This window comes from Pelodiscus sinensis, chromosome 3 (genome assembly GCF_049634645.1).
Source record: "Pelodiscus sinensis isolate JC-2024 chromosome 3, ASM4963464v1, whole genome shotgun sequence".
Taxonomy (NCBI): Eukaryota; Metazoa; Chordata; order Testudines; family Trionychidae; genus Pelodiscus; species Pelodiscus sinensis.
In genome coordinates this window covers 122937253-122953513 of record NC_134713.1, presented here as the reverse complement: position 1 = coordinate 122953513, position 16261 = coordinate 122937253, and the positions used below count along the sequence as shown (strand labels likewise).

The window sequence follows — 16261 nt, the reverse complement described above, 5'->3', positions numbered from 1 at the left end:
GCCCGTGAGTTCCAGGGTGAGAAAAGCCCCGTTCGTAAGTGCGGATCCGACATAAGTCGGGGACTGCCTGTATCAGAAATTGAATATCCTAGCTATACCAATCTAACCCAGTGTGGCTGCAGCGAGGCTGATGGAAGAATGCTACTGAGACTTGATGAGGTGGATGGAAAAACCCTCTGTTTTTGTAAGAAGAGTCTATTTTATGTTGAAACTGCATGGTAGCTGAAACACTGTAATATTGTAGCCTAGGCAAACCCTAATTCCAGGTGCAAAATATGTTGAGCATTTGTTTTTGGGAATTCCTGCAAGAGCTCCCAAATGGATGAAGCCCAAGAGTCTTAATTTATAGGATTTACAAGATGCTAAATGCAAACAGAATAAAATTGTTTGTACTACAGGTTCTTCAGACTGGGGAGCTTCTGAGCCAAACCGTTAGTCAGTGTTTCACATTAGATAAAATACTCTCTCTGGAAGTGCAGATTCTGTAGGATTACATTGATTCCACATTTAGTATGTCACTAATGAATTGGCTGATTTGGCAAAATAAAATTATTGGTTTTGTTTCTCTCAATCATTTTAGCAGGAATTTTTCTTTAAGTATCTGCTTCGCCTTTCTGTTGACCTGAATTTTATGCTGCTGTGGAAAACTAATAATGGCATGTATGAAGAAACAAAAGATGATAATGAAATGCTCTGTCTTGATTGCAGCCCTGCTCCTATACTGATATTACACCAGGGAATAGAAAGATCTAGTGATTCCAGTTCTGGGTTGGGTTTATGACATAGCTGCATATTAATGTCACAGTAGCATTCAGGGTCATGTTAATGAAAGCCTGTGCAATTTTGCACATTTCTCCGTAATTTTCAATTTTGGGCTGATGCCAAGATGATTTTCCTCCCGTAAGGCTTAAGTACTTAATAGAGGCAGGTAACATTTTTTTCAGACAAATAGCTAAAAAAGCATGTTTGGGTTAGCCAAAACTATTTGTGAAATAGTATTAGATTCATAGAATACTTTCAACCAAACTGGAATAATCAAAACGTTTTGGTAATGTCAACATTCAGTTTTTCAGTTCTATTTTGATTTTCAGGCATTTTGACAAAGCAAATGGAAAGGCACAGGAGTCACAAAATGACAAGAGGCGGTAAAAAGTTTGAGTTGGGGTAGCCGTACTAGTTTGTAGCTTTAAAAACAACAAGGGGGAGAAGGCAGGAACCAGTACCTGTGGGAAGCCACCTTTATGCTGGCTCCCCTCCCCCCATTCTTGCCGCAGAGGGGAAAGGGGACAGGCTTGAGCCAATACGCACGGGAAGCCAGCTGTTAAGTGGCTCTCTGCGCATGCTGACTCTGCAGACCTGTCTGCCCCCCTCTCCCTGCTACTTCTATGGAGGGGGAGGGAGGGCGTGAGCTTAAAAGTCAGCTCCCTCCCTCCACAGCTCTGGCTCTGTGGTGCCACCTTCTCTGCTGCCCCCACCTCCTGTAGACGGGAGGCAGCAGCATAGGGGAGGTGCAGGAGAGGCTGCTCCACAGCAGCAGCCCCTGTTGGTGGGGTGTCTGAGCTCCTCTCAGACAGAAGCTGCTCCAGCTTCTCGTGGAGTAGCCTGTGTCTGTGGGAGGGTCCTCAGAGAGCTTGAACTCCTTCTCTACTGTCCCCCTCCCCCTTCAGACAAGGGCTACTGCTAATCCCTGCTGCTGCCTCTGATACAGTGGCATTGGGCTCCCCGAGAGTGGGGCCAGGAGCACAGTGGCTGCCACCTTGCCCCAGGGACTATTGAATGGTTGCATAACCGCTAAAATTGAATATGGCTACACAACTATTCAATTACCATCTAACATCCTTAGAGTGCACTACCTTCTAGGCTGCAGTCCTTGTCTGTTGCCCTGTATGAATTATCAATAGCAACGAGAATGGATAGCTTTTGGGCCGGGGAGAAAGTGCTTTTAAAGGAGGCATCATCACTACCTTCTCTAACAATTTTGTGAATCTAGCTCTTTTTTTTTTTTTTTTTTTTTTTTTTTTTTTAAATACCTGAACTCTGAAATGAAAGTGTTTGGTTTGCAATGGAATGTTTTGACATTACTCTGAAATGTTTCATTTTGACTCAAGGTTTTTTTTGTTTTGTTTTGTTGTTTTACATTTTGATGTTTCTGAAAAAATTGGAAAAATGTCATTTTTTATTTAAAAAAAATCCATTATTCACCAAGCTCTTACATTCAGAGAAACAGCTCAGAGTCAAGCAATAGGAAATGGAATATAATATAATCAAATTAGTGTGTCTAGAGCACTATCCAAAACTGCATTTGGGTTGAAAAAGCTGTGACATCACATGTCAGATGCATACAACCAAATTGCAAGGGTTAATGTTAGTTAGCACAAGTGGGATCTCCTTATTCAAACAGATATCCTTACACTCATTACACGTAATGGGTGAATGGGGAAAATAGTGAAAGGGAAAATATTTTTAAAACTTGTCCCCATCTTTGTTTTTCAAAATGACGTTAAGAAATCAGTATCCATTTGAACTGTAAAGACAGTAGGCGCCTGTAACAAATATCTCTTCTGCTTTGCCTTTCCACATAGCTGATTTTTCTCCTCCTGCTTTGGCTGCACAGCTGTCTCAAGGACAGAAAGGCCATGAAAACCCTTACATCTCATAATTGTTTTTTATTTGGGGATGGGTGGAGGAGGATTAGATTTTATACAATTTTGTTTACACTTGAATTGCTGTTGACTAAATTGGAAGTATTCCTTGACAAATGCCAGAAACAGAGGGGGAGCTAAAAAACAACTGGGTTTTGGCTGAAAGAGTTTATTTATAAAATTTAGTTGTTTCCACAAGGAAACAATCAAAGCTCAGAGGTTGTTTGAGCTTCCTCTTCGCTGGTGATTTTTACATTGAGGAGTTTTTGACCAGCATTCTTCAGCTTGTGGTTATTTCATTTCCCCCGCAGAATCAGAAAGATACAAAATAAAAATGTCTTCAGCTCCCAAACCAATATATGATAGAAATGTAGCCATGTTAGTCTGGTATAGCTGAAACAAAATACAGGACTAACAAGATGGTTTATTAGATGATGAGCTTTCGTGGGCCAGACCCACTTCCTCAGATCAAATAGTGGGCCAGACCCACTATTTGATCTGAGGAAGTGGGTCTGGCCCACGAAAGCTCATCATCTAATAAACCATCTTGTTAGTCTTTAAAGTGCTACATAGTCCTGTATTTTGTTCAAACCAATATATGTTATCCAAAGCTAACATAAGTATAAGTTTCAGAGGGGTAGCCAAGTTAGTCTGTAACTGGAAAAACTTAAACAACTAATACTCTAGCAGCACCATAGAGATTAACAAAACATGTAGATGGTATCATGAGCTTTTGTGGGCACAACCCATTTCTTCAGATGAAACCACTGTATTAGATCAGACCAATGGTCCATCTAGCCCTGTATCTTGTCTTCTGACAGTGGCCAATGCCAGGTGCTTGAGAGAGAATGAGCAGAACAAGCAATCATTGAGCCCTGGTCTACACTGGGGAGTTATTTCAAAATAACTCCCCTTATTTTGAAATAACAAGCGGAGCATCCACACGATCAAGCCCATGATTTCGAAATAAGAGGCTGGTTATTTCAAAATAACTCCAGCAGAATAACTTTATTTTGAAATAGCTATTTTGGGAATTATTTCAAGAGGAGATCAAGAAATGAACATTCCATAAGCTTGTGTGTCAGTCTTCTGTGGCTTTAGTGAAAGCTGCTTGTAAGATAAAAGGCAAACTGTCAAATATTTCCAGCTATTGAGATTTTAGATTCTTTCAAGTTGCTGATTCAAAAACCACTCATTAAATTTCGTTTCTGTGCAAGCTCAGTAAAGTAACCAAATAGCTTTCAAAAAGAGCATTGTAGAAAATGGAAGCATTGAACAAAACTTGTTTACCTTCTCTAATTTGAAGAATTGACTAGCTATTATGACTTGTCTATTGTTCTGGACTAACTCCATGTGTGAACTCTTATTGTAAAATAAGTGTCCACTTAGGTAGCTAATTAGGAATTGGTTCTGAATTAAAATGGATTATTTATCTTCTTATGGGTTAATTTTCAGGTGTTGACAAACCCTTAACCCATCCTTACACTGCAGGGCCTATAATGGCACTTAGGGTGTAGATTTTTTGCACTCTTGAACATCATAGCTTTGTTAACTTAAATTTTAAATGTGGCTTAGGCCTAAGTATAAAGAAAGGCACAAAGTCCATTCCAAATGTGTCTGCTTCAGTCATATCACCTCTGTGGTATGTGTAGCAGTGGGTGGAGGAAAAATCAAAACAGACAAAAGTGTCATTATTGTTTCGAGTTAGTCTGTATAAGATAAACTTTAAAAACAACAAATAGTCTGGTAGCACTTTAAAGACTAACAAAACATTTAGATGGTATCATGAGCTTTCATGAGCCAGTCTGACAGGAGACAACATAACCTGCATCTCAATTTGATTGTTCCTAGAAATACACGTAGGGCAGCAGAAGTGTGGATGGATGAGTACAGAAACTTCTATTATGCAGCAGTGCCTTCAGCCAGAAATGTACCTTATGGCAAGTAAGTCAGATTTGTTGCTTCTTCCCATTCACTTATTGTGTTTGCCATTAGTAATTTATGAGGGTATAAGGGTGTTTCATTTCTTAGAAAAATATTTGACCAAAATTTCATGTATTAAATGTACTCTTAAAATTTATCAGATGCAACTGCCAGAACTTTGCTGTGTTTGTTTCTCTAGTATTCAAAGCCGAATGGAATTGAGAAAGAGACTTAGCTGCAAACCTTTCAAGTGGTATCTTGAAAATGTCTATCCTGAGTTAAGGTGAGTCTAAAACAGCTTTTCAGTTTTCTAGAAGCATAGGCTCTTGATTTACCTGATTTTGGCCAGAAATTTTACTACATCTCTCCTGCACAAGCACACAGAATATTAGCTGGTTAAAACTTTAAAACATGTCTCTTGCAGTTTTTGCTTACTACTTGAGTTGTGGCTGTTTTCTTCACTGGCTCATCCCTTTTACTTCTGCTTCATATCAGTATTGTAGTTGCATCTTGTGATTCAGTCACTGTGTAGAGGGCTGACTTGCTTGTCTAAAACTGCTGTGTTCATGGGCTAGCTGCCTGCTGGAAATGCATCATTCTGTGTTCTCCTTCAAGCTCTTAGCTTCACCTATGTGGTGTGCTTAGCTCTGTGAGCAGCCTTAAACTTATGTGCCGTTTAGTGAGAGATCCTTCTTTATAGAGTATTCTATAGGTTAACTGAGGTCCTTAGATGAAAACACTTAAGGTACATTGAAGGCCTTGGGCAGAGCCCAGGTCTGAGAATCGTAACTCTCTTGTTTTAATCCAGCTCTCACTGAACCAGTGTTCTTGAGTAGTCCTTAACCTTTATACATCTGTTTTTCTCTTGTATGAAATATTGGGGCCTCACAACCTGACAGGATGATTTGTGAGAATGATTTGAAGATAAAATGTACAGTGAGTGTTGATTTGCTATGTATAATACAGTCTGATTGGTGGATTTCCAGTCACCTCTTCTATAGGATAGAAAAATCTTCACAACTGTATTTTCTTACCCGGCAAAGATTTTAAATCAATACAGACACGATGTTCAATATCCTATCACTAACTCTACCTGTCAAACCGAGAGGTCTGTAAGCTAGTAGCTCTCATACACCTAATCTGATTGATTAAATAATTTTAGAATAGTATGTGGCATTTATGCAGTAGCATATTTCTTGCTCCTTGGAGTTGCAAAACACTTTATAATTAGAACACTGTACTACCAGTATTTATCCCATTGTAAATTTTTTAGGCAAAAGCAGCAGCTACTGTGCCCCCAGTAAAAACACTTTCACAGACCCATATGCATTTAGAACCTGTCTTATTTAGAGGGAAGATAATGGTATTGAGATCTGTTATCTCCTCCCCCCCCCCCCCCAAAAAAAAAAAAAAGTGCCGTGGGATATTTACTTTCCCTTAATTGGGCAAAAATGATCCGTGATGTCTCATCTGAACAGATGCTTTTCTGTCTGCAGTTCCCCCACCTGTGCCTACTAAAAGATGCGCTTAGGGTCTCTTGTTTTAGGATTTGCATAAATTTCATTAGAAACTTAACTAGAAATTTTAAGATTATCTATACCTTTTGACACATCCTCAAGCAACTAATAAATTTGGCATTTTGTAGCTTTGTTCATTCACCATGAATTTTACCTCAAGGTGGCAATGCTAAATGTTAGTGGAAGAATCCTCACTGCAGGCTTATTGCTCACTTAGAACAAATACTATTCCCCGGGTTTCAGTAAATAAAGGATTATTAACCTGTAACTTTTACAGTGTCAAACTTTTAAAATATTGACTTAATTTATTTTTGGATATTAGCAGTTATTTATGGCTTAAATCTCTTATAAAGTCAGTGTATGCATCTTCATTCTTCTCTAATAAATGGCTTTATTTTAAATTAACCTTCCTTAAAAGTTGGAGAGCTCAAGAGAGTAGTGTGTTCAGATCCAGGTTAGGTTTTATGCTAGGCTATTTGTTCAGTTGTGCCATAAACTGTTGGACCTGTTTTTGCAAGGAATTGTGGCCAAAATGGTAGAAATCTCAAGATTTGAGGCCAAAATATAAGTGCATCCATTGCAGTTTTTAATCCAACCTGGAATCAGAATCATAGGGTTGGGTCCTGTGCAAGAATTACTGGATGAAATTTTATGTCCTGTGTTGTGGGGGCAGTCTGCTAGCCTTAAAAAAAAAAAAGACAACAAGTATGGAGAATGGGTAAATCTCTATATTTTTAATAAACCATATGTATGTCAGTTTATCTGGGTGAGACTAATCTGCTTGAATACAGAGTTAACTCAAAGGAAGTGCCAGGGCAAACCCACCAGTAATGAAAGAGTGGCAAAAAATAAGACCCTTGTGGTAAATGGCTCCTAAGGAGTTAACAGTGGTTGGACCATCAATAGGGAATCAATTGTCTGGCTTCATTCAAACTAGAAAAGTTTCTCTGGCCAGGGCTAAAGCCTGAGATCATGGGAGATCCTAAACCTCAGAGACTCTAGAGCGAGTTTGTGCGGCAATGGAAAGTGGACAGTCTGGCAGACACACCTAGGAATGTTTGCTTCTCTCTGCCAGCAGGGCAGAGGAATTCTTAATCTCAAATTTTCCTTGCCAGCTTTGATAAGCAATACCCGTAGGTATAAGTCCTCTGATTTATCTTTTGATTAGTGTGCTTTGTATCTTTGAAGAATGAATAAATAATGCTTTGTTTTGAAGATGCAATTTCTATGTCATAACAAATTTATGTTGTCACAGGCTTCTGAAGGGAAACACTTACAGGTGCCAAAAGTGTGTTTTGGCTTTTGGTGTTAACATGGTTGGGAGCCAAAGGGAGTTTTAAGCCAGAGCTCCAGTCCTAAAGTGGTTAGACTGCTTGGTTCCATTCGGAGTGAGGTGCAGGAAGCTAGCCTTTCACCTAACAGGTGCACTCAAGAGGAACTAAGGGAACCAAGGGACTGTTCACCCTGTAGATGTGACAAGAATTTGGTTTCAAGGTTCTATGTAACATTAATACATAGACATTCACAAATCTACATCAAAACGTTGCAAAACTAAGTGCACAAAAACTAAGGAATTCTAGTTTGCCTGTGCACCTTCAACTCTTCTTATATTGCATACATTATTATAATCTTTCAGTGATTACATACTATATTTTCTACAGCACACATACCTTATACAGTGTTCAGAGTGGAACAGTGGGATGACTGTGAAGGGAGATAGGAGCTGTCCCTCATGTAAAGAGGAGGATTGTGGGATGCAGGGTTGGGCTGAGAGCCTGGAGAAATTGCTGAAAGTTAGAGGCAGTAGGAGCAGGTGATGGCAGGGGGAAGTAAAAAAGGCAGGTAATGCAGGGCAGCATTTTCCCACTCTATTATCCTGCCATCTGTCCTGTTCCTCTATGCCCTTGTCCATTTCCATTTTTATTCCTCTTCATTTGAGTAAGGCTGTCATCTTCTCCCCTTCTGTGCTGGCTTGGTACCAGCCGTGTGAGCGTGGGGAACAAAGGTAAAATATTCTGTGCTCCTGGTTCTGATGCCTGGTGTTCAGCAGCCCAGGGGAAACAGTTAAAGTACTCCTTCAAGTGATTGCTCACGTCCATTCCATGTAAATGTGTGCGCTGCATGCATCGATTGTTGGAAGGTTTTTCCTCCACAGTACCCATTGGGCTGGCAGGAGAGCCCCCTGGAGTGGTGCCTATATATGTGCGCATATATACCTCTGCCAACTTTCCACCCCCTCAGTTCCTTCTAACAGCCCATGACAGTCATTGGAATGTTTCTAGCTTGCTCTCCAAGTGAGCCTTAAGTGGTTCTCATTTTAAATAGTTTTAGTAGCAGTTCTAGTTTTTCTAGTGTTGTTTGTTGTTTAGTAGTAGGTTAGTTTCACAGTGTAAATAATTAGGGACTTGCTTTCGCGTCCCCGTGCCTCTTATGCAGGGCATACCCGGGCCTCAAGGCTTTAAGCCCTGCCCCAAGTGCATTAAGCCTATGCCACACGAAGCCTGTCTAAAGTGCCTCCAAGAAGCTCATCTTCCCATCAACTGCAAGATTTGCTGCAGCTTCAAGCCTTGTACCAAATGGGAAACGGACTCTCAGATCTTGCTAATGGAGGTGGTGTTCCATCCGGCACCAGCCAGCCAAAGGTCACCTGCTTCGGTGTGGTGGCACCCAGAACTTTCAGGGCATCCTCGGTGCCACAGCATACCCAGGCTCGGCACCGTTCCCAATCTCTGGTGCCTCAGAAGAAGCGGAGACCTAGCAGGGACAGGTCTCCATTGTGGCGCACACACCAGCACCAGTCAAGCCCGCCCTGGGATCCGAACCCAGAGGATGACTTGACCGAGGTGGACGGGCTCTCCACACCACCGAGGGAGCTTATAGAGCTGATCTCCTCACTAGCCTTGCCTTCTGGCCTAGTGTACCGACAGGATAACCGTGCCACCCTCACCAAGCTGCTGCCTCCAACTCCGGCACCAGCAGCCAAACCCTCATTTGAGTCATAGAGGACCTTTGGCACCAACATCTTTGGTACCACCCTGGGTGCCTTTCCTTGTGCCCCAGCCTTTGGCACTGTCATACACACGAGCTCTGCCAGTGGATGCAACTTTGGAGCAGCTGATGCCGCTGCATCCTCCATCTCAGCCCCAGGGCAAGCCTGAGTCAATGGCCAAGCATGCTCCCCAGCACCATTCTCCAGTGCTTACCTCCTCCGCTCTGCCCTGGTTGGCCTCAGACTATTCTTCTGACTCTGAGGCCGAGTCTTATCAAAGGGTGTGATATCCAGGTCACGCTCCCAGCACCGTTCTTTTTCTCAGCACTGCTCCCAGCACCAAAGTGACTCAGTACAGCCATTCCAGGTGTCATGGCTCCGGCAGTAGCAGCCTCCAGTGCAGTGGCCATTGTGGACCGACCCCCCCCGGGCTTATCACCAGGCCCAGGGACCCGGGCCTTCCCGCCCTACCTCTATTTACTCAGGTCCCACCATCTGTGACCCCCATAGACCTGCTCTCCATTGTCGACCCATTCTCATCTCTCCCCCACTCCCCCTCCCAATCAAGCCTTTGCCCAGCTCCTTGGGAGATGGGATGGCAGAATTGACCCACAAAGTGGATCAGGAGCAGTCGGTGGTCTCCCAAGACTCGCAGCAGCAACAGCAGGAGGAATAGGTGTTGAGGGAGTCCTCTTCTTCATCCCCAGATGAGGCACTTGAGGGGTCTATGCCATCGATGGACTCAAGATCTCACTAAGACCCTTAAAAACACCTTGCACGGAGCAAGTTCAAAGGGTTTTCTTGGGAAGCAGGTAACCTTCTACCAGAGCTACGTATTTGGCAAAGTGAAAGCGCTTTTCCATCTGGGTGGTACAAAGAGAAGTCCCCCGATGGATGCCCTTATCCCATCTGTCCTCTATTTATCTTGTGGGTGCAGGGATGGTCTTTGTCCTCGGTCAGGGTACACCTGGTGGCTATCTGTGCCTTCCACTCAGGCTCGCAGGTCAAGCTGCTCTTTGTGAGCCCTATGGCTCACTGTTTTTTGAGGGGTTTGGACAAGCTTTACCTGCATGTTCAACAACCAGTCCCCCTCATGGATCTCAATTTGGTCCTTTCTAAGCTTACTAGTCCTCTTACACCTATCATGGAAGGTATCCTTTCTGTTGGTCATTCAGTCAGCCAGACAGGGGGTTTGAACTCAGGGATCTAACTTCAGACTCCTCCTCCCCCCTCCCCCAATACTGTTTTCTTTAAGGATAAGGATAAGGCTCCTTCCGCACCCTGCTTTCCTGCTCAAGATGGTGTCCCATTTTCATATTAATCAGGATATTTTTTTGCTTGTGTTTTGCCCCAAACCTCATACTTCCGGTAAAGAACAGGCTCTACACACATTAGATGTATGAAGAACTTTAGCTTTTTATTTAGACAGGACAAAGCCCTTTCGCAAATCTCCCCAGCAATTCAGTGTAATAGCTGATAGAATTAAGGGTCTCCCAGTCTCAGCCCAGCACATCTCATTGTGAATCACCTCTTGTATCAAGACTTGCTATAATTTGGCAGGGCTACCAACCCCTCTCCTCATGGCCCACTCCAATAGGGCCCAGGCCTCCTCAGCCACATTTGTTGCTCAGGTACCTATCCTGGGCATTTGCAGGGCGGCCACCTGGTCCTCAGTTTTCACCTTTAACTACTATGCTTTTGTGCACCAGGCCAGGGAGTATGCAGCCCTTGGTAGAGCAGTACTGTGTCCCATTGATAGTTAAGGCACCAACCCCACCTCCAGAGGTTCTGCTTGGGAATCACCTACATGGAATGGACATGAGCAATCACTCGAAGAAAAAAATGGTTACTTACCTCATAATGGTTGTTTTTTGAGATGTTGCTCGTGTCCATTCCAATCCTACCTGCCTCCCCTTCATCAGAGATTTTCGGCAAGAAGGAACCAAGGGTGTGGCAAGCTGGCAAGGGTATATATGCACATATACAGGCGCCACTCCAAGGGGCTCTGCCTGTTGGCCCAACGGGTACCACTGAGGGAAAAACCTTCAGACAATCTGTGTACACGGCGCACGCACACCCCTATGGAATGGACATGAGCAATACATCTTGAAGAACAACAGTTACGAGAGGTAAGTAACGGTTTTTACCCAGCTCTTTGTTGAACCATGCTCATTGCAGATGGAATCTTTGGAAATGTTTGTTGCCAGCTCCTAAAAAGCCTTTACTGAATATGTGTAATATTCTTTGGGGCAGGAATTTTTTGTTCTCTGTTTGTATAACACCTAGCACAATGAGTTCTTGGTCCCGGAGTGGTGTTCTTTGGCACTATGCTAGCAGAAATAATAAACCTTGATTTTCAGTGGTTTATAAAGTTGTCGAATCTCAGTGAATTTTTCATGGGGACCACAAAAGGCAGCTCCTTAATGCCACAAAGACTCCTTGACAAATCTCAAGTCCCTGCTCCACAGCATGGAGACATTGGTTTCTCAAAGGAAAAGTTGAATTTGCAAACATTGACAAAGCAACGTATTTTTCCCCCAAACTTCATGAACTGTTTTTTTTTTTAAAAAAAAAACAAGGCTGAGGCAGAACTGCCTTATGTCAAATTTCTGCTTCTGGTTCAAGTGTGACAAAATCATAAGCTACCGAAAAGAGAAATTTAGAATGGAAAGTGTTGTACAACTTGAACAACATGCATCACTGCCAGCTATAGTTGTGATGTAACACTCTAATGCTCATTGTAGTTCTCTGGTATATTTCATTCATACTCAGCCATTCACTGAAAACCTTTGACCGTTTACTTATGAGAGCAGGGTCATACTTGTAACTTCTTCAGAATGTTGTGGGGAGTGTCATAGAGCTTGTGTACCAAAATAACATTGCCTCTCAAGAAGGCTGTTAAGTAAAGGAAGGATGTCAACGTTAAACCGAGAGAAACTGAATTAAAACAGATGCTTTTTGTTTTATATTTAGGGTACCTGATCATCAAGATATAGCTTTTGGGGCTTTGCAGCAGGGTACCAATTGCCTCGACACTTTGGGCCATTTTGCAGATGGTGTTGTTGGAGTTTATGAATGTCATAATGCTGGGGGAAACCAGGTGTGTATTCTATGCAGTTATTTTTAAAACTTGTTTTTTTTTTAATATGGAATTTGAGGCAGGCAATGTGTACTGCTTTTAGGAAGGTTGAATCACTAAGGTAGGCTAAATCACTTGTGTGTCAAATAATTTGAGTTTTAGAATAATACAGGCCAGAGATGGCAATAGGAATCGGATTATCCACTCCATATCTCAATATCTAAATTGTTACTCTTCCTGGATAGCTCCCATGCCATCCGCACCCAGAGTTGCATCTTTATTAAAACACTAGGAGATTACCTGGCATTTTTCGGTCCTTAACTGAAATAAGTTTTGTTTTTCTTCATTTAAGTCATTGTTCTGGGGTGGGGATGGGGCTGAGGAGTTCAGTATGTAGGCTGCCCTAGGGAGAAAGAACAACCCCAGACCTCACTCACCGCAGCAGCATGGGGTGAGGTGAGAAACACCTGTCCATGGCTGCTGCAGCTGCAACAGGCACAACCAGGGGGAGAGGTGCATGTGCCCCAGCTGGGGGACGGACGGACACAAACTCACCCTGTGAAATACATAGTAGGTAACTGTCTTTCTCCACTCTTGGACCCTGCAAGCCCAGTCGGGTTATAACTGTCTCTGTCTCCATCTCTGTCCCCTTCTTGCCCTCATGTGGTCATTCTACAGTGTAACCGTCCCTCCTACCAGACTCCTCCCTGTCTATTTTATGAGAAACAATCTAATTCCAGGTGCATCCTATTGTCCTGACACAACCAAACCCTTACCTTGCTTTAAGTTATGATAAGAGGGAACTGCATTCCGAATTTGGTGGTCCTAGCTCTTTCCATTTAGGAGTTCTTGCACAAATGGAATCACGGACGGAAGGACAGACGCAGATTACTGAAATATATATTAAGATGTTTCCTTTGAAACATGTCTACAAAAAAGTAGTAGTTTCGGCTGAGTTTATATCACCATTTTCTGTAAGTGTCCTGAAGACAAAAGGGGCGGGGGCACTATTTTTTAGGTGGGTTGGTTCCTCCCACTGGGAAATAGTTGCTGAGTGTGAAAAAGATTTTTCTTAAATTCCAGACACATTCTTCCAGAAAGCATAAGCACCAAAAGTCCCATCCCACTCATTAACAATAAAGATTGTGTTCCAGTAAATCCTTTCTAATCCTTCTTTTAAAAACTAACTGCAAGTGTGTCAAAGGAGTAAACAAGAACTGAATGGAAACATTAATTACTGCAAAGGATGTAATTATACAGTTGTCTTATAGGCACCATTAACCAACTACTTGCATATGCTTTTCCTCTAGTTTCCTGTGCTAGCTTTGTACATAAATGGTTTTCAAATTCAACTCAAATACAAATAAATGGATATTAATAAATAATAAACAAGGTATATAGTTAATTTGCTAATCAGTTTTCTACCATATCAGACTAGTAATTGCATCCCTTTAAATTAAATTGGAGGGGAGGGGAAAATCAAAATCTTACCAGGATCACAAAACTAAAAAATATGAATAATTCCAGAAAAAGCAGTATATTCATCTGAATGCACTCCTACCATACTATCCACTTTAGGGGCATCTTCAATTTTAGTCTCCATCAGAGATGAGAAATTTTTTCCAGATGTTAATGTGATGACCTTGTATTAGAAATGTAAAATCCCTTGTAATTGGTTACTGGTTAAACATGAAGTTTTTTGAGGAAGAATGGCTCTTGCGCAAAAGGGTGGGTTTTGCTCAAAAGGCGCCATCTACACAGCGCTTTTTTGCACAAAAACCTCTTGCCCAAAGGGAAAGGAAGAGAAAATGCATATTGAGTGTGAACTGTGCAAATGAGCGCTTTATTTGCATTTGCTCTTCCTCAAGAGATTTGTAGTATAGTCGTAGCCCAAGATTGGGTGTTTCTGATAAGGGTTAATATTTGAAGTTTTTGTGGAAGCATCAATATGTTTGAGTGGATTTAATAATGGATGGGAAGACCTGGATTCCATTCCCCAGTACTGCCACTCGTTCACTTTGTAACTTAGATAACTTTTAGCCTTTTCATGCCTCAATTTCCGTATGTAAAATGGGAATAAATGTTACCTTTGCAAATAGCTGTGAGATCTATGGGCACAAATTACTAGAAAGTAATGCCTACCTCTTAGCTGGAAGTGTTGTTTAAAGAAGATATTCTTCATAACATTACCATTTTAGCTACTATCCTTGGAGAAGATATGCATTTTAAGTTTGTTTTTATACACATGGGCTTGACTTCAGCTATACATTGCCCACATTCAATCAAGAGCTGGTGTAAGAATCCCCCAAAGAGCAGTGGCTTTACATTGTTGAGCCTGGTACCCCTGTCTGTCTTGGAGACCTAGAGTGTGATACCTCAGTTTGCACCATAAGTGGGTAGAGTTTGACAGGGAACCCGCCCCCTCACCCACTCCACCCCCCAGTATATTTTTGCCTATTAAAAATGAGCCACACTCAGGGAAGCCTCTTGGGGCATATGAACTCCACTAAGCCCAAAAAGCCCTCCTGATAAGTAACCAGTGTAAGAAATCCATTGAAGACTTTTGTTTAAGGAAAAAATCACCTATTTTTAGAGAGTCTGTGTAGTTCACAGAAGTGACAAGCTTTACCAGCTAGCTGGTACTGCTTATTTTCATGAAACATCAAATGTGAATCTCACAAAGGGTATACAGTTCAGTACTTCCAATGTTTAGAAATTCACATGAATTTCAAAATACTGGTTCCAGTACCTACTATTAAACCAAAATCGTAACAAATGACTATTATTTCTACTTTGTTCTTTAAAAAGGTAGCTACTTACATAAGGATTGAAGGGACCTATCCAGCAAAAGTCACGTTTCTGTCTCTGAAACTACACATTTTAAAAATACATTCAGTATTAGTTTGCTCTAAACTGTAAAGAAGTTTGAGTAGCTTTGTGGTTCACAAAGGGATGATAGGGAGTTTACATTTTCGTGTGCAGCCATATGTTTTCCTTTAGACTTATGTGGTATGGTTTCAGTTATCCCAGATGATGAATTGCTAGTAGATGATTACTAAATGTATATGATGATAATGGTAGGACGCTGGAGAAATTCTGATTATTTTTCGTGCATACTCTCATGAGGGAATTAACGGAGTCATTCTACATCAAGAGGATTGCAAGATATAATCCATGCCAAAAGTGCAGTTAAATCAAATGAAAAATTTGATTATATAATCAGCTAATCTCTTCCAGTCATGTACATTGCTTCCCAAGTAGTTTTTAATGTTATGGCTAATAAATTCAGTCCTGTACAACTAGGTCTCATAGGAAATTTCCTGTGTAGGAAAGATAGAAAATATGGCAAAAGACCAGCTTGGCTTAACAAGGAGATCTTGCATGATCTCAAAATAAAAAAGGAGTCCTATAAAAAATGGAAACTAGGACAAATAACAAAGGATGAATATAGGCAAGCAACACGGGAATGCAGGGGCAAGATTAGAAAGGCAAAGGCACAAAATGAGATCAAACTAGCTACAGGCATAAAGGGAAACAAGAAGACCTTTTATAAATACATTAAAAGCAAGAGGAAGACCAAGGACAGGGTAGGCCCACTGCTTAGTGAGGAGGGAGAAGCAGTAACAGGAAACTTGGAAATGGCAGAGATGCTCAATGACTTCTTTGTTTCAGTCTTCACCGAGAAGTCTGGAGGTGTGCCTAACGTAGTGAATACAAGCAGAGAGAGGGTAAGTTTAGATGATAGGATACACAAAGAACAAGTTAAAAATCACTTAGGAAAGTTAGATGTCAGCAAGTCACCAGGTCCTGATGAAATGCATCCCAGGATACTCAAGGAGCTGATAGAGGAGGTATCTGAGCCTTTAGCTATGATCTTTGAAAAATCATGGCAGACGGGAGATTCCAGAAGACTGGAAAAGGGCAAATATTGTGCCCATCTATAAAAAGGGGAATAAGAACAACCCAGGAAACAACAGACTGGTCAGCTTAACGTCTGTCCCAGGAAAGATAATGGAGCAGGTAATTAAGGAAATCATATGCAAACACTTGGAAGGTAATAAAGTGATAGGGAAGAGCCAGCATGGGTTTGTGAAGAACAAGTCATGCCAAA

General features: G+C 41.7%; 1 protein-coding gene across 1 annotated transcript in view; it reads left to right on the top strand.

Annotated features, from left to right (window-relative positions):
• The window catches only part of GALNT2 (polypeptide N-acetylgalactosaminyltransferase 2), a 137969-nt gene that overhangs the window by 109664 nt on the left and 12044 nt on the right, over positions 1-16261 (top strand). The window contains exons 12-14 of the mRNA XM_075924720.1: positions 4494-4586; positions 4765-4848; positions 12045-12171. Of these exons, the coding sequence (XP_075780835.1) occupies positions 4494-4586; positions 4765-4848; positions 12045-12171 (304 nt within the window). The remainder of the gene's footprint in view (positions 1-4493; positions 4587-4764; positions 4849-12044; positions 12172-16261) is intronic.